Source organism: Ambystoma mexicanum, chromosome 3p (assembly GCF_040938575.1).
Source record: "Ambystoma mexicanum isolate Mex_15411 chromosome 3p, UKY_AmexF1_1, whole genome shotgun sequence".
Taxonomy (NCBI): Eukaryota; Metazoa; Chordata; class Amphibia; order Caudata; family Ambystomatidae; genus Ambystoma; species Ambystoma mexicanum.
In genome coordinates, this window is record NC_090925.1 from 932367102 (window position 1) to 932390143 (window position 23042).

The 23042-nt window shown below is 47.7% G+C and overlaps 1 protein-coding gene across 1 annotated transcript in view; it reads right to left on the reverse strand.

Moving 5' to 3' along the window:
* Nucleotides 1-23042, reverse strand: part of LOC138581134 (arf-GAP with SH3 domain, ANK repeat and PH domain-containing protein 1-like) — a 1625721-nt gene that overhangs the window by 821395 nt on the left and 781284 nt on the right. The window contains exon 11 of the mRNA XM_069652230.1: nucleotides 2622-2691. Within this exon, the coding sequence (XP_069508331.1) occupies nucleotides 2622-2691 (70 nt within the window). The remainder of the gene's footprint in view (nucleotides 1-2621; nucleotides 2692-23042) is intronic.

Genomic DNA, 23042 nt, shown 5'->3' on the forward strand with positions numbered 1-23042 from the left:
TACAAGAGTGTGAGGAATTCCATAAAAAACCAAGCTCAACCGTGCTGGATAAGATGGGCTGGCACTATAAGACGAAATTGAGAGCCAGAATGAAAAGAATGAGACGGGGTATAAAATGAGACAAGCGAAGATAGATAATCCAGGGCAAGAACAGAGTGATTTAAAGACAAGACAAAAGTTTAATTTCAATTGAGCCTGGAAAGGAAGCCAACCAAGAGTGAAAAGAGCAGGGGATATGTAATCATGTGGAGGCAAACAGAAAAGTACACGAACAGAGGCATTGAAGACAGATTTCAGAGGAGCAAGATGAGAAACCGGAAGACCAAAGAACGTAGTGGAAAATAGAAGAAACGTGAAAACATCAAAGGAGATATCAGTATTTTGGTGGCATCGAAAATTAGGAAAGAACGCACTTTACAAATATCAAATAAGTGAAAGCGACAGGCACGAGAAGAGATTGAAATGTGATGGTTGAAAGATAAAGCAGAGTCAAAGTAAAGGCCCAAATTACAAGCAGTTGATGCAATGGGGAGGTTAGATGGTGGAAATTGTATAGACATTGGAGGCAGAGGGGGAGGAACAGTAATGGAAGGAAAATAAAAAGAAGAGTACTTCAGTTTTAGCAGTGTTGAGTGTGAGATAATGAGAGGACATCCAAGATTGTATTGCTAGTAAACATAAAGACAGCTGAGCATGTATGCCAGCAGAGAAGTTAGAAAAGGGAAGACAGTGAAGTGTCATCAGCATAGAAGTGATGTGATAGGCCCTGAGAGGAAACAACCTTGGCCAAAGAGGATGAGTAAAGAGAGAACAGAAAAAGATGCCAGAACCGACCCTTGTGGAACCCTGTGGGCAAGAGAGTGAGAGTCTGAGGTGGTCCCTGCCCAGGAGACAGAAAATGTCAGCTGGGATAAATACGATTTGAACCAAGAGAGAACAGAACCTGAAAGACCAAAGGATGAAAGAGAGACTAATAGAAGTGAATGTTCCACAGTGTCAAATGCAAAAGACAGATCAAGTAGAATGAGTAGGGAAGAGTGTTTGGAATAGCGTTCCATGAGCAATGAGTTTAGAACTGACAGAAGAGCGGTCTCTGTTGAGTGCATAGGACCGAAGCCAGATTGAAAGCGAGGGAGGACTGAGTTATTTCAGATAAATGAAGAGACTTGGGATAGACAAGGCATTCAAGTAGCTTAGAGAGATAGGGACGAAGGGAGATTGGACGATGATTTGAGACGAGAGAAGAGTCAGCAGAAGTTTTTTTCAAAATAGGAATAATAGAAGCATGCTCGAAAGAAGAAGGAAAAACTAAGGTTGAGAGACAAATATTAAATGAAGGTGAAAGGTAAGAAATGAGAGATGGATAAACGTCAATGGGATAGGGTCCATAGGAGCAGCAGTAGGATGGGCACGGGACATTAAAAGGGAAATGTCACCATCTGCGATGGAAGAAAAATGAGAGAAATTAATAGTAGGGGGCAGAGTAGGAGAAAAGTGAAGTGTAGGACTGGAAGAAGAGGAGGAGTTGATAGCAAGGCAAAGAGAAGACACCTTAGAAGAGAAAAATGAGGCTAAGTCAGAAGCCGATAACTAAGAGTTAAGTGAGTAATCGGGAGCAGGAGGAGCAAGAAGATGAGAGACGGATTGAAAAAGTCATTGTGGATGAGATGATTGTGTATAGAGGCGATCAGAGAACTATGATTTTTTAGCAGAAAGAAGGCAGTCATCATAGAAGATGTGATATGAAGAGTAGGAATTAAAGACAGTCTCAGACTTAGAGTGGAGCCACCGACTTTCAAGACAATGTAAAGCACGCTGCATTGAGAGAAGGTGGACCGAAAGCCAGGGCTGTGAAGTTTTGTGAGAAGGATGAAAAACAGATGTGGGATAGAGTGTGTCAAGAGTTGAAGAAAAAAGGACTGAAGCTGCATCATCAGCTGACAGGGCAGCGAAGGTAGAGTGAGACGTTAAGACCGAGATACAAGAAGAAGCAAAGCACAGAGCATCGAAACTTCGCAGATCACGTCCATAAAAGGAGAGAAGAGAGAGGTGTAGGAGAAATGGAGTCAGAGAGAAGATAGTGATCAGAAAGATAGACAGGTAGAGATAAAACTTCAGATAAGAGGAGGCAAAAAAATAAGATCAAGATGGGATGTTAAAAGTTATTGAACACCATATTTTTTGCAATACATTATTGGTGTTTTAACTTGTTTATGCACTAAATTTAAATTACCACTTTGTACAAAGGGTCTTGTAACTCAAATAAATGCTGATTTGAGTTTGATCATTTTAATTTTGCTGATTAAGTACACTTTTAGAAACGGTAACATCAATTATTTCAAACGCTGCTTCATGCGTGACTCCCCCTGGCTCTATGGAGTGAAAAAAAGGTTATTATCCAACTCAATGCTACTCCATTTATCAATCTTCAAATTATGTCATCCCTGACATGATTGGAACCATGATGACAGGTTGCACACAGATCTTTGAAGTTAGGGTTCACTTCACTGATATAACTTTTCCTCTTAATTACATTGTGCAACACTTGACAACCCAAACTCAAAAACAAGTGACCAAATGCACAGTTTATCAAGTTGCATTCAGGAGTGCCGTCTACATACCGTGCCATGTGAGATGGTCAAATAGCAATTTTTGATGGTACACTTTCTCTTCTGCCAAACCTTTCTCAACCTGAAAATCAAAATGAGAAAGAATAGAGGTTGATAGAGGACCCTAACCAAGAATGTCCAGCACATGACGAACAAACAAATGCATTTGTATAGTATGCTATGCCACTAACAGTCCCTAGATGCTGACCTAATATATTGGAAACATCAAAGAGTGACATTTTTGGCAGGTGCCTAAATCGTGCCTGACTTTGAAATGTGTGCAACAGATGTTGAACAGTTTGGCTGCCTTAGTCATAAAGGAGTGACCAAGACCAGGTGATAACACTTATTGGAATGCATCTGTTAGTTCCAAGTGAGGTAGAAGCTCTAGGCAAAGGATGCATAATGTGGTCTCTTATTAAAGTAGCCGTTCATGCTAGTCTAGATGGAGGAGATGTAGTCTAGTGTCTATGGTGCTTCAATTGAAATCTATGTGCAGCACTGGGTTCGAAGCTCAATTCCAAAACTCAACCAACCAAAGGGGAGTATCAGAACATGGGCAAATGTATGCAACATCCCAAACTTGCACGAAAGTATAAGCTGAGAAAGTCACTGTAAGAAAGGCATGTTGTGATAAGGCAAGCAGCCCCATTTGGTAAAAGGCTTCATGCTTAAGCGAGCAGAGCAGAAGTAGCCATTCTTTAGTTACGACACAGCACACACACATATGTGTATATATATTATGAAAAAATCTCTTAACTAGGCCCATCATTTTGCTTTAGTCAGAAGAACCTATAGAAGGAGTGTTTATATTGATAGAAGGTGGACAGTCATAATATCGAAAAAAAAATGTCGACAGACAAAAATGTCGACAAAAAAATGTCGAAAAAAAAAATGTCGACTTTCGTTTTTTTTAATTATATATTTATTTTAGGGGTTCGGGAGTTAAAAAAAGGGAAAAATTTTAAAAAAATTTAAAAAGGGGGGTTGGGGGGAACCCCCCATTTAAAAAAAAGTGCATTGAAAAAAAAGTCGACATTTTTTTTTCGACATTTTTTTTTCGACATTTTGACTGTCGACATTTTTGTTGTCGACATTATGACTATAAACCTTGATAGAATACACGATCCCCATTATTTTACATTAGCTGAACGCATTACACGTAGGCTTTGCGATTTAGATAGCCATTCTTGCAGCATGAAAATCTCCCCCATCGCCCCCACAGCAGAAAGCAGCAGTCAAACCTTTGCTGAAAGGCATACATTCCTAAATTACAACTTTACATGGACACAGGCCAGATGCGGCGCAGGAAGAAGAGGAAGCAAAAAACCTTTCGCAGAGTTTAGGTTGCATAGTAAGATCATGAAAGCGCAACATAAAATTATGCTAGACTCCGGAGGTTTAAAGACAAGACACTGGGCCTCATTCCGAGTATGGCGGTAAGGGATAGCGGCCACCGCTAACGAGAGCGGTGGCGGTAATCCCTTACCGCCATACTCCGAGTTCCCTTAGCGCCATGGTGCTTTTAACACCTGCTTTTAGCAGGCGTTAAATACCATGGCGCTAAGGGACCTTGATGTTAATTACGCCACCGTAATTTACGGTGGCGTAATTGACGCCTTCCCCACTCCCAGTATGCCCTATGGGGCAAGAATGGGAATGGGGAAGGGTAAATGGGGATTGGGGAATTACCGCCCCGCCAACCTTGGAATGGGGCGGTAATTCCGCCAACCACCAAGGCGCTGCCGGTCCGGGTACGGCGTCAACCAAGGCGTTAATAGCGCCATTGGTTAGCGCCGTACTCGGAATGAGGCCCACTGTATTCTGATTGATCAGACCATGTAAGGTGCGCTTACGTTTCCAGAGCCATGTCCCAGAGAAAATATAACAACTTGAACTTAATGACGGTCACACTTTGGCAGGAGTGGAGCAGCCAGATATGAAAAAGCATGTTATAGAGATAGAATGATTGCAGCAAAACACTGGCACCTGTAGGGTAAATGACACTTGCAGAGCTTCTCAGGCAAACAGCTATGCAGAGAAATAATTATCCATGGCTCAGCCCTAATTTAGAAGTAGTAAACAACACAGACATTTACACACAGCTCACACCACATGAATGCAGCAGTGATGCAGACAACTCATCTTGCATAAGCACCTTTGCCTCAATAATAGAATTACATAGGAACTAACGGATTGGCATAGCTGCCCAAACTCATGTTACACTGCCTGAATGTATTAGCAAAATAGAGACTTTATGGCAATATACACTACATTAATGCATTTACATTTCTGCTATTATGAATTAGCAGAGTTTGTTAGCAGCAGGGTCCAAATACATAAGGTCAGAATGCGAACAAGATGAACTCATGAGAATCAGGAAGGACATGCAAGTGGCCTTTCCACCGAGTGAAGCTACAAAAATGAACTGATAATACACAGTTCTTAATCTGTGCTTACTAACTCCACATTTACTCCTCCTGGAACAGCCAATGGAAGACCTAGTGGGACTGTTACATATAAAACCACTCACCATCCAATCATGGAATGGGATAATGAAGGTGACTACATTAGAAATGAGCTAACCTGCACAGACCTCACTATTAGCACATGTTTAGAATCGGCCAATGAAAATGAATAATCTATGGAATCATGTACACTGCAACTCTTGACAGCCAAACCATGATCTAGAAATTTGAAAAAAAAGTGTTGCTTTAGCTTTCTGTAATTATGATATAACCATGCACTTGCTCTACCAGAATTTTGAACGTCTGTTGGATGTTTCCATGCCTAGGCAGCCATTGCAGTACATTTCAGTTTTCCTGTATCTTGTGCATCACATGTTTTGGCTCTTTGGATTATGTTTATTGGCATCAGAAGGGACTTGCCATAAACAACACAACTTAGTGCGTTTGAAAAAAATCCCCCTATGCATCAAAACTAAAGTACATACAAAGATATGTAAAAATGTACAAAGGATTGTCTTACACTGTCCCTAAAAACATAAAATCGGGTCTCACTGTAAGGGATGGAGGAGCACCATAATGGTGTATTGCCATCATTGGCAGGGATGTGTTCACATCCCTGAATTCTGGGTCCTCATTTCCATCGGGCTTCTATATTCAAGTGTAAACCAGATGGCACCCCCTCCACAGCATTCCAATCGCAGTCGCTCATCTTTGAGATGTCTCTGGGGCAGTAGCTGGCCTTTGTTGAGCACTCCGGCCTCAATGGAGTTGTATCCATGCTGTATCAAAATACTCCCAACCAATAGACTGCGAAGTGCACACCAAGGGGCGTGGCATGCTTCAAAATCTATAGTACCAATATCCATTCAGGCAGAACATTTGGCTATAAATAGTTTAAGTACAAATCCTTTGTGGCTTTTAATGGGAACATGTTATAAACAGAAAACGTGTGAAAATCTAAACTTATCAACTAAAACTAAAAATGTTGGTATGTTAATATTCCTTTTAAGTTGAAATGCAGAGTTAAGCTGCATTACAAACATTTGAAAGTGGAAGATAAAGCACCTGGGTTTGTGGCATAATAAAAATGGAAGATCGCACAACATCGGCGTGAACGATTAATCGAGATTCCCTCTACTGGGTGAACAACTTTGCAACATGATACAAAGTTTGCTAAGCAATGCTTTTCAAGACAACGTCCTCATTACAAGTGTGCAGGTCTGGAAAGAACGGTGCCGGTAAGCCTACCGGCACCTTTGTTTCCGGACCGGCACACTACGGGTTTGCCTGCCGAAGCCGCTGCGCCCGGCAGGGCTGACCCTGCCGGGCACAGCGCCCACGGTAGGCAAGCCGTCATGGAAGCACCGGCACCATTAACGACGGTGCCGGTGCTTCCATGGTCCCCATTCCCATAGGAAAGGAGACTTGCAAACTACCGGCGCCTGAGCTCCCGGGACCACCAGGGTTGTAATCCCCCGGTGTTACCGGGAAGCCAGGCGCCTGTAATTTTTTTCAGGTCCAGCAGGGATACCGCTGGACCTGTAATGAGGCCCATGGTCTCCAGATACTGTGCCCCAAATACCTGCATATTTTGCCCCAAATACTGTTTCCTCAGCAACCAGTGGCCAGTATGCCCAGGTACTGAGTGGTCCATAGTGATGCACGAGACACATTTTGGACTAATAATACATAACTCCACTTCTAAAGCACAATGTACAACTTGCCTCACTTTTAGGCACTGATATCAGGTCGTCGTTATTCAGGTCAAATGTACACATGTAGTCTACTTTGTAAGGACGAGAACTGCATGGATCACCTGTGGACTTCAGTTTTCTAAACACAGATGTTTGCAGTGGGTGCGTTATCATAACCCTTGGAAGGCCCATTGGCATTGTCATTGGACAATCTGCTGACTCTACAAATATGCAGAGCCTGTAGGTTGCTCAGGATGCCACATCCCAAGCCTACTGTGGGAGGGGAGGGGGACCTGCAGCCAACTCCTTGCAATCGCTCAGGCATTTTGTTTGTAGTGCCAAAGGGCCATGGATACGTACCCACAATTCCCCACAACTGTCCACCTGTATTCAAATTTTATCAACAGGCTCCCTGCCTAGCCATGGTAATGTAAATACCAAAAACAGAGTGTGAATCGCCAGAAGGAATCAAAGCACGCTAACCGGCCTGTTATAGAGTCGTTTAAAATAATTCCTTGCATCCAACATTTATGCTCTTGACTTTTACTTTCTATGAAAAACTCTTGTTATAATCGATTTGTAGACTTTGACTTTGGGCCATACTGGGATTTAAGGGCCCATAAAACGTGTCAGATACCATTGCTGCACTCAGACTTTTATCTCAGTGTTCAGGGCCCAAAACAGCTCGTACAGTCCTTGGATCTGGTCTGCAGAGATTAACTACAGATATTGGCAGTTCCATTCCAAACAATGCAGTGGCGCATAGCAACAATGGCTGGTATAAGTCTCTGTCCCAAAATTCCAACGTTTCTGCTTTCTTTTTCATTGTTTAAAACAGAACATTCTGCCCTCATTGGGTGGAATATGTGATTAGCAAATAGCACTGGGGGTGGGGGGGGAGTCAAGCAATCAGTTGGCTAGGAATGCAGGCTTGAACCGCCGGTACAAGCACGCGTTCCAAGCTGCCTGATGGCCGGCTCCCCTGCCACCATCTCCCCCCTACCCTCTGTCACTCTATTTTATTTTTCTTCCCCCTACCATCCCCCTACTTATCTTTTTTTCGGCATCAGCATCCGCTCCTTCCCCTCACCTCCCTCCGGCCACTTTGGAAAGGGAAGAGGGGCTCTGTACGGAGCCCCGCCTTCCCTTTTCATGGCGGCCATCTTGGAAAAGGATTTTCCTTCCTACAATGGGACATCGCGTGCATCCTCTTCTAGGATGGAAAAGTCTTTTTTTTTTAGCACCCTCGGTTACCGCTTTGGTAAACTGGGGTGCTAATGGCCTTCATTCCCCATTCCAGGGGCTGGAACATGGGATAGCGGCCCGGATCCCTCGTTATCAGCCTAATTAAATAACTTGGGCTGCCGGGCTGTTATCCCCCATTGCAGGCCCTGGAATGGGGGATGAACGCCACATTAGCAGCCTTGTCATGTGGGCCAGCCAATCAGGTGGCACGGAATGTGGGCTGAAACAGCTAATCTAATGGCTGCTTTCACCACCAACCCTGCCGTCATTTTGTTCCCATACCTACTTACCTGATTAATCCTGCAGCTTCTGTCCACGCTCTGTATGGCCACCATGGAAAGGGAAGAGGGGCTCCATACAGAGAGCCTTGCCCTCCTATTCCATGGCAGCCATCTTTGAATAGTATTTTCTTTCTGTGAACAGGACGCGGTGAGGCGACCCATTCACGGAAAGAGAATACTTGAAAGCTATCCCCATCCCAGCCCATGGGACGGGTTCTAATAACCTTAAGCACCCGTTCCAAGGGCTGGAATGGGTTTAAACGTCCCGGGACTCTAGTTGAATGCCCTTGCTTCGCTCTGGCCTATAACCCAGGCCCCAGGCCATTAACACCTGTTCCAGTCCTTGGAACGGGTGTCTACCCTGGGCCATTACCAGGCATTAATGTCTGTTGGCTCTCTTTAAAGGGATGGGCAAATGACTTCAGCTGAAGACAGTTACAAGGTGGGAAGAATACAGCATTATTTCCTAAGTCCACAGAGCTATCTTACTGGATCTTTTGCCTGATCAGTGTTATGGGTACACAGGCAGGTGAGCCCCTAAGCGAATGCTACTTGGTGTTCAGGGATGTCCTGGCAACGGATTACTTAGTACCTTTAAGAAGATCAAAACGACTGGTGAAGGAGACAGAAATAGCGCAGTGCCTATGCTTCATTAAGAAGCAAAGCAGTGGTGTTTCTTGGCAGGGAGAATTAATTGGTATATAAGGAGGTGTTCTTGCAGCAGGATGAAAAAAGAAGGGAATCCAAAAGTGAAATACATACTCTCCAGATGGGCTACATTTATCTCACTAACTCGAGAAGAAAACTATTTTCAAGAGGCCAATAGCAGTCAATCAATCTGCCATTTACCAAATCAAAAAAACAACCGCCATTAACCATGCCAGCCAAAAACACGTGTATGCCACGTAATGCCGAAGAAAGAAAATTAATGGCGTCCTGGTCTTCCTTAAATTAGGGGTGAGAGGGTCATGAACTGCAAAGTTCTTCCAAAGTGGGTATGCATTCTGAATAGTAACAACAAGAATCTCCTTTAAAGTCTCCAAACATGGGCATAGTTTGGGTACAATGGGGTAGCAGGGGCTGGAAGTGCCAGGTTTAGTGGCATGACTTCAACATGTAAGGACTTACCTGGACAGAGTGTTGTCGTTTTTGTGTTGTTGCAGGCTAGTCATCCTATCACCCTTCAAGGCTTGTGGATGCCAGACTGGGCTGCCATTAGGACTAGATATCCATAGACGCCCATTGGTGAACCAAGCACAGGAATACCTAAAGCTCTAGGAGTTAGATAACTGGATAGCAAATTATTCACACATGTCTGCTTCAGAAGCAACCTGAGCAAGGCCGCTGGTTAAAGAAAATAAAGGGTTGATAAAGAAATGACTTGGTACATCTACAAGATCAGACTGTTCATACGTTGTCCAGCACATAGTAGGAAACCTTGAGAGGTAAATTGATAATAACACTTTCAGATACAAGAAAGAAACAACATTAGAATTAACATTTACTATTAGAAGCAAAGATGATGACACCATGCAAAAATACCACTCTGGCGAAGGTAAAAGAAATTAGATCTGCCACAACCCAAACATTTTTACCCAAAGTGTTCCAATTAATGGTGGATCCATCAAATTATTTGATCAAAAAGCTCCATGGCCATCTATATGGAAAACAGGCATATTCTATACATCTAGTGAAAAAGACATGATTGTGTACTTAAGTGAGTGTACAGTCTATCAAAATGATTTATAAACAATGGGAAAGGAGGGAATTCAGAGAATATCTGAACTCAGAGGCATGAAAGCAAATTCATTTTGATTTGGGCTATTGAACCAGTGAGGAAGAACCCAGTGTCTGGCAGGCTTCTAGTACACATGGCAATGGTTTCAATTGTTTACAAAAATGTCCTTTCCTTGATGACTTGAGTGTTAATCATACCTTGTAAATTGTCAGCCATGTACAGGTGTCAGTAGATTGCCACTCTGGCAGACCCACAGCCTGGAAGTGCCATGATGCCGATTAGTGCTGTGCAAGGGCTGTAACACCATGGACAGGGAGCAGCAGGCTACAGAGAACAGGAGAAGCAGGTTACAGGGGGACCCTGTAACCTGCATCTCGAACTTGTGGGAAGAGGGAGTGAGATGGCAGTCTCACTAGCGTCAAAACCGATAACGGGAATGAGACCATAGTTGGAGGAACTCTGCAGGAACTTGATGGCAGCCTGCCAATGGGCTGGGAGAAAAATAAGTCCCCTTTGAAACAACACAGCTACCGAAAGATAGGGGCCGGAAACTATTACCACCTGAACTATTTTCTGCCAGTGACCCAGGGAGAAGAGCCTGCGCAAACCCCAAGAAAGAGCTTAATTTCCCCCTGGAAGAGGAGTCTGTTAAGGTGTCGCTTCTCTGCGGAGCGTCACCACAGAAAGGCCATGCTCATTCCTATAATGATACGCGGGAGCCGGGGTATGCTTCAACCTTTCTTTATTAACTGCCTCGGCGGAACTGCCGAGCCCAACTCCCCATCCCTCCCCTTCCCCTGACGTCATGTCCCGGACGTCATGTCCTTTGGGCCCCAACGGAGGCCCGCCCACACAACGATGTGGGCAACCTGACATCTCCCCCCTTTTTAACATGCGAGTTCAGGTGCTCCCTTCTTACCCCATCTCCTCAATGAGTCGTGTTGGCTTCATGCGGCTCCTCTGCGGTCGTTTTGCCTTAGTTGGGGTTGGTGCTTCCCTGGCGGGTGTGGGGAGGGGCGCCTCGCCTTCTGACTCTTCCCCGTCTCCTTGGTACGCTTCTTCACGTGGTCTGTCCTCATCGCTGTCTTGGTCCCATGTCCATTGACCTTCTTGAGTCAGTCTGACTCGTTTGAAATGCGAGCTGTTCCTGGTCACCATTGAACAGTCGTCCCTTTGTGCTGTGACCATGGAGCCCTTCTTGTGCGTCACGATCAGGGGTGTGGGTGCAAAGGTGGCTTCTTCTTTCCGATTCTTGGGTTGCCTGAGCCATACTTCGTCTCCTGGTTGCATTATGTTCTCGCGAGCTCACCTTTTCCTGTCCGTGATCTCTTTCGTCTTTGCTTTCCTCGCAGTGTCATTTGCTTTTGCTTCTTGTTCTAGCGGCGTCGGTTCTTGTGGCCTCGGGTCTTCCGGTAGTCTTGTGGTGATCGGTCTTCGGAACAGCAGGTCAGCTGGGCACACTCCCGCCGTGCTGTGGGGCGTGTGCCTGTATTCTCGTAGTAATTGGTTAAGGGCCTGCTCAAATGGCCTGTTTTGTACATGGGCGATTTGAAGGGTCCTCTTTATGTTGGCCATGAACCTTTCGACCATGCCGTTGGCCTGAGGCCATCGGGGGGTTATACGTCGATGTTGAAACCCCATGTATTTTGCGAATTGCTGGAAGTCTTGACTTATAAACGTAGGACCGTTGTCGGACTTTATGATCTTGGGGATGCCATAGGTAGAGAGCATCCTGTCGAGTGCCGGAATGACGCTCGATGTGGCGCTGCTTTCTACTATCTGGGCGTCCGGGTATCTTGAGTGTTCGTCCATAAGTACGACCACGTGTGTCCCATTGTGCAGTGGTCCGAATAGATCTACTGCGAGCTCCTCCCACACTTTGTTCGGCAGCGGTGATGATTGTAATGGGTTTGGGTGTGGCGGTTCGCCACTTGCATGCACACGTGGCAGCTTCCCACGGTGGTTTCTACCATGTGATCGAGTTGAGGGAACCAGACTTTCTGGCGAAGGAGGCGCTTTGTGGCGACTACGCCTCAGTGTCCTTCATGCGCTAGGTGCACTATCCGCTCCCGGAGCGTTCTCGGGATGACGACCTTGCATCCCTTTAATATGATGTTGTCCTCTACCATAGTCAGCTCTTCCCGGACTTGGTCCAGCCACTTGACGTCTTCCTTCGTAGTGTCCGATTCTCCTCTGGCCTGATGTTTCATGAGGGTCGTCTTGTCCAACTGTAGGCAGTGTCGAGCGATTCGCAGCGCTGGGTCCGCCTCTGATTGTATCGATAGTTCCTGCCACCCTACTGGGAGTGGTTGCAGGTGATGTATGATGTAATTTATGTACGCGTCCGCTATGGACGGTTGAGATGCTGTCGTGGACATGGGATGCCGGGAGAGGTAATCCGCTGGGTTTTCTTCCTTCCCTGGCCGGTGCAGTATTTGGAACCTGTAATCCAGTAGGCGTAGGCCCCATCTGGCTATTCTCGGCGGCATCCTGGCCTTCAGGCTGCCGTATATGGTGAGCAGTGCCTGGTGGTCCGTGATGATGGTAAATTCCTTGCCAAACAGGAAGAGATGAAAATGTTCACAGGCCCAGACGACCGCGAGGCTCTCTTTTTCCACCTGTGAGTATGCCTGTTCCGTGGTTGTCAGGCTCCGGCTGGCATATGCTACCACATGTGTGATGTGTGGCTCCCTGGGATCTTTCTGGGTCAGTATGGCACCGAGTCCCACCGGGCTGGCATCCACTATTAGTTCGGTGTCACGGCTGGCATCAAAATATGCCATGTCTTCCGCCTGTGCGATGGCCTTCTTTATCGCCTCAAACGCTGCTTGGCACTCTTTTGACCATGTGAATGGCGTGTCCTTCCGGGTGAGTAGGTGCAGGGGGTTACTGACTGTGGCGTAGTCTTTCAGGTATCTGGAACAGTAGCTGGCCAGTCCTAGAAACGACCTTAGGTCTGTGGTGTTCACGGGGGGCGTGGCTGAGTTGAGGGCTTCTACCTTTTCCGGGTCAGGTCTCATGCCTTTATCAGAGAAGATGTGCCCGAAGAACCTCAAAGATCCTTTCGAGAACTCACACTTAGATTTGTTCAAGGTTAGCCCTGCGTCGTCCAGTGCTTGGCATACCCTGTGCAGTGCTAGGTCGTGTTCTTCTTGTGATTTGCTATAGACCAGGACGTCGTCCGAATAGTTCAGACAGTTGGGGACGTGTCTGATAACCTTGTGAATCTCCTCCTGAAAAATCTCAGCGGCAGAGGATATGCCGAAGCTGAGTCTTTTATATTGAAACAGGCCGAGATGGGTGACGAATGTGGTGATGTAGCGGGACTCTGGTGCAAGTTCAATTTGGTGGTATCCTTTCGTAAGGTCCAGCTTAGAGAAAACTCTCGCCCCGTGGAGAAGGTGAATCATGTCCCTGATTCTGGGCGCCTGATGCCTTTCTCTTTCAATGGCTGTGTTGGCTCTGCGCATGTCTACGCATAATCGTATGGAACCTTCTGGTGACTTCTTGGGGACGGGGACGATGGGTGATACCCATGGCGTCGGGCCCGACACAGGTTCTATGACATTCATTTTGATAAGCTTGTCCAACTCTTCTTCCACCTGCCTCTGGATATTGAATGGAATTCCTCGATAATGTTGGGCCACTGGTTTGACCTGAGGATTGATGTGGAGGTGTACTTTCCTGTTTCGCAGTTTGCCTAGGCCAGTGAAGAGCTTTGGGAATGAGTTTTCGATTGCGTCCGGTTTTGCAAAGTACTTGTGGGCCATCAGCTGGTATAAGATGTGTACTAGTCCCATGTCTACTGCTGTCCGGAAGCTCAATATGCATCCTCTGTTAGCTTCTGTGTCTAGAATGTATAGCGGGATCTTTGCGGAGTGCCCTTTATGTGTACACCAGGCTGTGATCATGCCTTTGCATGGCAGGGGTGTCGTGGAGCCATAGGGATATATGTCTACTGTGGCCTTCCTAATTCTAGGCCGTGTGGTCAGGGACTGGTATGCGCTTTCACTGATAATGTTGACCGTTGCCCCGGTGTCTACAAGAAATTTTAGTGGGGTGTCATTCACTTGAAGTGTTAAAATGGGGCTGTGTTGGGTGGCCGCAGTGTTGTCCTGTAGGGCCCACACGTATCCTTTCCTCCTTTGATCCTCCTCTGACGATGGGGTGTCACTGCTAGTGGGGGACCTGGTCTCAACATACCTTACGAAGCGCCGTCTGTGTGATCGTCTCATGTCCTCTGACGAGCGCTTGTCTTCACGCGTGTACCGGCTTCTGCGGTCGCTGTCTTCTTTTCGGGCGCGCCTTCTTTCGTTGTCCACTGTGGGTCTGGTAGGACTCTGGTGGGTGGGCCGGCGCCTGTCTTGGTAGCGATGTTTAGGTGGCGTGTGCGTTGGGGCGTTTTTGCACATGGCCCTGTAGTGGTCCATTCCCCCACATGCGGCGCACTTTTGCCCTACAGCCGGGCATGTCCCTGCGTGCGGGTATTCGTAGCCGCATTTATAACATGTGGCTTCGAGGTGTTTGTTGCCTTGATTGGGGTGGGTATATAGTTTGTTGATCGACTCAGTGTTTTCACTGTGTTGATGTATGGACACTTTTCCTAGGCTATCTAGTTGAGAGTCCACCGCTGCTTCCATGCGGGCCAGCGCTAGGATTTCTTCTAGGGATCGTTGTTTCTGTAGGAGCTGCTTGCGAAACGGCTGTGAGAGGCACCCGGCGATTACTTGGGACCTGAGTGCCTCTTCATTGGAGTATCTGTGGAATTCACAATGTTTCAGTTTAATGTGGAGGCGCATCACGAAATTGTCTATCGACTCCCCTTTTTCTTGTCTTGGTGTGTGGAACATGTGGCGTTCATAGTCTACGTTTGTATGTGGCGTAAACTATTCAGACAGTTTGGCGTGTAGCTCCCCATATGTGACTGTTTCTACGTCCAGCAGCTCCCCCGCAATGTCTCTTACCGCCGGACCCACTGCCATGAACAGTGTGTTTTTCAATCTTGTGTCGTCCGTCAATCCTATGGCACCTGTGTAGAACTTGAAGTCCCGTAGCCATATGTTCCATCTAGGCCCTAGATTAGAGGTATCTCTAATCTCGAAAGGGTTGGGCATGTGCATGACTTGGGATGCTCCTCCCTCCTGGTGTGCATGTTGGCTGTTGTCTTGCGCGGTATCCGCGTTTCCAGACGCTGCCGTCGCCAATCCTGCCCCACCCGAGGAGGATGCCGGCGTGGTCGCTGTGTCCGACATGTCCGTGTTGTTGTGATTGAGTCTGTGTGCCCGTGGATGACTATGGCGCCTGTGACTAGGCTCGGGCAGCTCTTGCAGTGCTGCTGCTGCGTGTGGGGGACCTTCTTCCTCCCCTCACCCTTTTGTTGCAGTGCGGCCTTGTATTCCTGGTCTGCCCTGTCTCGCACCGCTCGTGGGAGGGAGGTCGTGGGTTGTGACGTGACACGAGATGACGGCTTCCTCCACGTGCCAAATCTCTCGTTAGCCGGTCTCACCGGGCGTGTCAGCACTCCCTCGCGCGGGATGCCCGTGCGTTGTCCTTGGGCTCTTGTTACGCGGGAGGCGGGCCACCCAGACTCAGCGCTCCTGTGCTCGTGGGGTGCCCGTGTGCTGATCTCGGGCTGCCCGTGTGCAGATCCCGTGCCTCTGTGACGCGGGAGCCCATGTGCCGATCCCGGGCCAGACTCAGCGCTCCTGTGCTCGTGGGGTGCCCGTGTGCTGATCTCGGTCTGCCTGTGTGCAGATCCCGTGCCTCTGTGACGCGGGAGGCGGGAGCCCGTGTGCCGACCCCGGGCCTTTGTCACGCGGGAGGCGGGGCCGTGCAGAGTCGCCCGCCGTGCCCGAGGCGCGCCGACACACTTTACTGCTCGACCACAGACCTCGGCACGGCGCCAGCAGGAGTCTGTGCCCGCTCGTCGCCAGTGTTAAGATGTCGCTTCTCTGCGGAGCGTCACCACAGAAAGGCCCTGCTCATTCCTATAATGATACGCGGGAGCCGGGGTATGCTTCAACCTTTCTTTATTAACTGCCTCGGCGGAACTGCCGAGCCCACCTCCCCGTCCCTCCCCTTCCCCTGACGTCACGTCCCGGACGTCATGTCCTTTGGGCCCCAACGGAGGCCCGCCCACACAACGATGTGGGCAACCTGACAGAGTCCATGCTCCTGCTCCTCTTTCCATCCGCCCATGAAACACTGGGCCAAGATGGGGGCGTGGTTCCTGCTGCTCTGATCATAGGCTGAGGGTAAGAAGCAAAGGACGGGCTGTGCCTGCCTGGAATCAGCAGTGATCAAGCACAAGTGGTGAGAGGAAAAGCAATAAAAGAAAGCTTGGGAGGTCTCGCACACCTGTGCATTCCCTTCCAGGCGCTCAGGTAGGGAAAAACACCTGGCCTTGCGGAGGCACCTCATGAATGAAGAAAAGGAAGAGAAGTAGGAGAAAACAGTCCTCAATCCGCACAAAGGGCGCCGACACAGTCTTTGGATTATTGCGATGCAAGCATACATTTAATGCATGGTTTTGCATAGCAACCAGCGTGTTCAGGTGGTTCCTGTCTGCTCACTGCGTGCAGTGTGACGATTAAGATTAATAACCACTGCCATCCTACAGCCAACTGAAAAATGCTTTGCTGTGATAAAAAAAAAAAGTGAATCTGGAGATAATATAGAAAGTCGACAGCCCTCAGCCAAATTCCACTTCACATATTATTCTGCCCGCTCAGGAGTAATGTCAACAAGTGCGGAAGGAGGAGCTATCAATTAGTTTCCAAGCGCTACCTTTACAGTATGCAACGTATATCCGCCACCTAGGTTTTTCATATGCCATTTCCTGTTTGCAGTTTGTCACTGTTTCGAAGCCATTTGGCACAGCCACCTTATGCACGTCCATTGCTGAATGCGAATCAGACGGTGTGACTGAGTGCGACACCCGGGTTGCCTCGCAGTTGCTTTATTTCTTCCGGGAGTCATGATGTGGGCTAAAGGGAACATATAGATGGTAGAAAGAAGCAACGAGATCAAGGCGATTCCGGCAGTAACCTGCATTTTATGTTTGTAAGGCAGGAGTGAAGGGACCCAAGCTTGACCGGACGACTAGGGTTATTTTCAACCGCCATGTTGCCCAGTGCTTGTATTTCATGATCAGCTGTGTCCCAATGCAACAGAGGGAAGGTCTATCAGATGTTCAGTGAAGTGGATTTGGTCAGATGGTTTAGTGGTAATCCCGATTGGCACTCACTGAAGAAATTAACTGGCTACTAAATGGCATGCGATTGGAGGTTAAAACTGGGTCCAGAGCTGTAGCCATGCAAGCAAGAGCAGAGATTGGTTGGCAGTATGCCCGGGATTCCAGATCACAGTGTGCCGCAATGCAACCGCAATAAACCTAGTGGCAGAGGACAGAAGCCTGCCCCGCTGCTCATTTCAGTGTACCCCCTCACATGACGTAGCCAAAGGCAATTGCTCTGGCCAGCATTTAGATAACTCACACCTCCAGACAGTCCACATTCTTCTGTGAAGCTAAAAACCCACTGTACTGGACACAAAGATGGATGTAATGGGACAAAGGAAGGCTTAGTAGCAATTCAGTCTCCTGGTCTCACAGGAGGGGGGGGGGGCGGGAGCAGTGTATTGGGTTAAGGCACCTACTGCAGTTATCTACAGTTCGCAGACAGTTGGGAGTAGAGAGTCTGCTTATGTAGTAGTGTTACTGAGGACAGAGTGCACAAAGAAAATGCAGAATTGAAAGGGTATGCAGGCCCTTGCAGAAGCATTAGGTGATCACTTATGGCCCCACTCGCATCGCGTTTTTAGTTTGGGCTATTAGGTGTGCTTGCGCCACTTATAAACTGAAACTATTGCATTCGAGTACAGATAAAGAGAAATGCATATGAAGGACACAGAGATTGTAGGTGTTTGGGTGTTTGCTCATCCGTTGAATGCTCACGGCCATAATAATCCGAATGCCATCCCCACTCAGTTCCCGCCCCTCCCAAAACACCGCCTCAAAGGAACTGTTTGAGCTTGCATTAATCAAGCAGTACTATCAAACGTTGCAATCGAAGTGCCTGCCATCGTTTTTTCAAATCAGTCTTCTGAGAGGTAATGACTTAATTGGAGCTGGAAACACACTACCGGAGTAATAAAAATGTCTAAACCAGGTCTGCCTTCAGCCACTCGATTTATAAGCACTCTTCACTGAAGTCCTGTTAAAAACATGCATTGGCAAAGTCAACAGTTTTAGCTTGTGTATACGTATTAGGTATTTGCCAGGCACTACTAATAAATTCCCACGTGCACCATTTTCTCACCTGCTTCCATCAATGGCCAGTTAATACCACTACGGCGGTGCCTGGCAAGTGCCTTTCCCATCCCTACACACAAGCCCAAATTGTTGGCATTGCCAATGCTTGTTTAAAGCGGTCTCTCTTCGCCCCCTTCTCCCAATGTTTTGAGGCTGGCTCTCCGTCTGAGCACTTACATGAGCCAACACAAAGCACTGAAAGGGCATTTCTAAATTCCCTGCATGGTTGAAGATGGATTTGGGCGGAAGGTGGGGCGATCCCCCGCAGGTACGTCAAATACAGGCCTCGAAAGGACTGTGTCAAGAGTGCCACTTACAGCAGGGCCTGCTGCTCCTGTACGTAGCGTGGGCCAATCACCCCTGCGTCTCCTCTCTTCCCATACACGGACGGCCAAGAAATCGTCAGCCACCCTCACGTGCTGCGTTTTATAATATGGGGCAAAATAAACGGCACGAATAGAACGCAACACGCCTTAGGGTCAATGGGGTGTAGGGGCCCAAGAACCACTGGCATTTTGGACTATTTAAAATAAATGTGGCAATTTTGCGTGGCGAACACGCGCTAGCAGTCACCGGCACGTTCCGGGGGCGCGAGGAGAGTAGCTGCCTCCCTGGACATCACCACAAGAAGAATCAGAACCTAAAGGGGGGTTCACATCCTTCCCCCAAACTGGGAATAATGAAAGCGATATATAAAGTTCCGTATTCGCAATGGCAAATACTGAAGAGGTTATATACATATGAGCATTGAATTGAAAACGTTCCTAAAACGTGGAATCATTCCGCGCTCCTGCCGGCGGTTCCTTCAAGCCCTTTCACCTGCTCCCGTCTCACTGGAGTAGTTTTGCTGGCCGGATGAAAGGAAAACATTCTCTTTTATGCACTTTGTTAATAGGTTCCCAATTAGACCCAGCTGTGCCAAATTAGCCCTGGAAGAGCCCTGACTGGCAGAGAAGTGGTGCATTGATTGGCTGGGACAGAGCTGCAGTCTCTGCGGAGGGAGGGGACGTGGGGGGGGGGGGAATGCTCTCTGCCCATTCAAAGGGCAAGCAGGTTAACCCTGTGCATTACGCGTGGGCGGCGAGGAACACTCTCAACAGAAGGATGTGCGAAGCCGGGTCGGGGGGGAGGGGGGTCATCAGGCACGTCACAGGCATCCTGCTTGACCCAAGTGGCCCATTAACGTCTCCTGCAGCACCAACAATTCTAGCGTCTCTACATTCTCTGATGGCCTGCTCATTTTGCTTGCAGAAGTGAATGTCAAAACAGCTCAATGTTGTGGAAAGCAAAAGAAAAAATAGAGCAAACACGGTCGAGTAAAACGAATCCTTGTGACTCTATAGCTCTAGTCCCCTAGTGCCCGCACTAGTACGGGGTCACGCACAGGGTCACATCCAGAGCCATGATTGCACAGTGAAACCCCAATTTCTTAGATGCAGAGTCACCCTGCATGCGCAGAACCGGTCCCTGCTTCTCAATAACCTCTCCCCCCCCCTCCCTCGGTAACCATCTACCAGCCCTTTTCTTTTTTCCTAAACCAGGACTAACAGAAAGGCATGATGAGAAGAACGGTGGGGGTTAGATCTTATCAGGAGCTCCCCGTGAGGTGTGGGTGCTCCGGTGCGCCATGGAAAGGCCACTGGACCGGGCGCGCATGCAAGCAAGCCACGTCTAGCCAGTATGGTTAGATGGCTCGGAACTGCTGGACTTCCGGCTCGTTATTGGCACGTTCTGTCCCGCGGTGACATGTACGTAACATCCCTCTTTTTCACATAATGACGAAAATACATAAACATTCACAAGTCTCACAATGCTTATACCTCTGTTAAACTCAAGTTCACATTAGCACACAGCCTCTCAGTTTACCCGGGGCCCGCAGGGCCACCCTCAGGTTGTATCCACTGTAGCGTTGATGTGGTGCAGTATCTGCATCTTCATCAACTTCTTGTTAACCCTCAGGGCTGAGGGGTGTCACTTCTGCTTGATCAACGGACTCGGGCCCAGCTCTGCTTCCCCCTCGAGTGTCGCATCCGGGAGGTTGGTGCATCATCACTCTCCACTTGTGGCTGGTTCTGGTCTTCTGTCCGCGTGTCATCTGCGACTCGGTTGAACCACGGTGCATTCCTCGTGATGGTCTCCTGTACCTGGCTGGCTGTTATCATTGTCCCTTCTCTCTGGATCACCTTCCAGGGTGTAAGGTCATAACGGGTTGATAGCTTGGACTTTGTTGCATTTCTTAACACCAGTACCTGGTGCCACACCTTGTGCCTTGTCTCTCTTGAACGTCGATTGGTGTTCATGTGCTCGTTGGCTGTCACTCACTTGGAGCGAGTGTGCTCCTTGTCTAATTTCTTCACCGATTTGCTGGGGTGCTGAGGTATTGAAGAGTTAAGAATTGTTCTGTACATTAGATCTGCAGGGGGCATGTCTGTTGAGCTGTGTATTGTCACCCTGTAGTTTCACAGGAACCGGTACAGGTCCACTTTCCATGGGCTGTTCCGGGTTTTCGCTATGCGTAACACCTTGCTTATGGTCCCCATAAACCGCCCCATGTCGCCATTAGCTTGTGGCCACCTTGGGGTAATGTGGTGATGCCGGATGTGCAGATCGTCCATATATTTCGTTAGTTCTTTCCCTTGGTAGGGCAGCCCTTTGTCGCTCTTGATGCATTTCGGCAGTCCATGTGTGCCGAATATCTTTTCCAGACCTGGGATCACTGCCTCTGCGGCAGTCAATTGTTTGATTTCCACTTCGGGGTATCATGAGTAGTCGTCTATGGTGACCAAAATATTCTTCCTGCACTGTGCAGAAATTGATGCTGATCACCTCCCACCGTGCTGTGCCCCTATTTGCGGATTCTATTGGCTGTGGTCTCGGTGGTGCACTGGTCACTTGGCATGGGTGGCATTATGACATAACACTCTACTTTTGCATCTCTCTGGGGAAACCACACCCGGTTTCATATTCTGGCCTTGGTTCCTACTATCCCCTGATGTCCCTCATGTGCCAAGGTGATGATTTAGTCCTGTAGGCTGGTAGTGATAAGAATGCATGCACCTATTAGAATCAACCCCTCACTTGTGATAGAGATCTCCTGGTGAACCGCAAATATCCCTGTCAGACGTCCCTGGCAGCCACCATGCAATTGTGGACGTTTCAGAGGAATGACTACCACTCGCCTGCAAGTACTGTATTTTTTACTATGTCACAGCGCAGGTCAGCGTTGGTTGCTTCCAGAATGTCTGTGATGCTGACTGCTTTGGGTTTCATTGTGCTAACAATTTTAGCCAATGTGTTCTTCTGTCTCTCTCGATTCTTTGATCTCTTCTAGTGTCGCTGCTCTGGGGTGTCTTGACAGGAAATCCGCTGGGTTTTCCGCTCCCGCTTGATAAAGCAGTTCAAAGTTATATTGCTGGAGGTGCAGTAGCCATTTGCCAATTCTGGGCAGCAGGTGTGGCGATCAGCCTCTGAATATTGCCGGTAGTGGCTTTTGATAAGTGTATGCCTTAAACATTCGTCTATAGAGGTAAAGGTGCAAATGTCTGCAACCCCATAGGACGGCGATGGCCTCCTTCTCTGTATGCAAATATCACTGTTCTGTAGGTGTCAGAGCATGTGATGCGTAAGCAATTGGCTTTACGTCTCCGGTGTGCGAAGGTTGTACTAGGATTGCTCCCAATCCAACAGGGCTGGCGTCCACATAGAGTTTTGCCTGTAACGTGGCGTCATAGTATGCCACGGTTGTATCCGCTGACAGTGATCCTTTAGTTACATGTGATTTTATCAACAAAAAAAAGAAAGAATGCATTTTGAAAGAACCCAAAACATCGAGAAAAAAAGAAAGAATTTAACTTTTGTTGTTTTTGGAGTGTTCTGCCCCCAAAGCCCCCCTTTTTAAAAACTTTTCCCAACCCCCCAAAACTACTTTTCCCATTCCCCACTACATTTGTACACTTTTTAAAAATGCGTAACTTTTTTCTCTTTGTTTTGGGTTCTTTAAAAATGCACTCTTTTTTTCTCGGAACAATCATTGCATACCTGATTTCTTTGATCTGTTCAAAGGCTTTTTGGCAGTGGGCGATGCAATCCCACTTGCTCTTAGATTTGGTCAGCTGGTAGCCAGGTTCGGTATAAACCTGCCAGAGTAGGTCGCCATGTACACAAAACGGGGTTTGCTCTGAGGTCTGAAATTCTGGGTCTACTTATTGACTGCAGTAGGCCTAGACTTATTTTATTATGTCACATGCATGCAAGAACACTCTAAATATAGTAGTACTCTGGAAATTGAAAAGTTCAGACAATAATAGATGTAAATCATACAGCTTTTGTTTTATTTTGCTGTTGAATGCATTTCCTAGTCATGTCTCATAGTCAGGGTTCAGCTGTGGCATGAAATGTGCTGTTAGAGCGACCTTTGCTTAACGGTATATATCTGTGCCATCTCGTATGGCTAAGGAGTTCAAAATGTGCAGTACGTAATTTTCCTCGGTGTCGTTGCATCCTTACAATCCATTGCCTTGTCAAATCTTTGTATCCAGATCATCCAGCTAGGCCCTACTGATGAGGAGCCTTTGAATGGGTGAAACGGGTCTAGTGCTGCAGTGGTGCTGCTGTGACTACATGTTGTTGCTGGTAAGGAGCGCAATGCTGCTATTCTCGATGGGGTGCCTCGCCTGGGTGTGGAAATGCCCTCCTG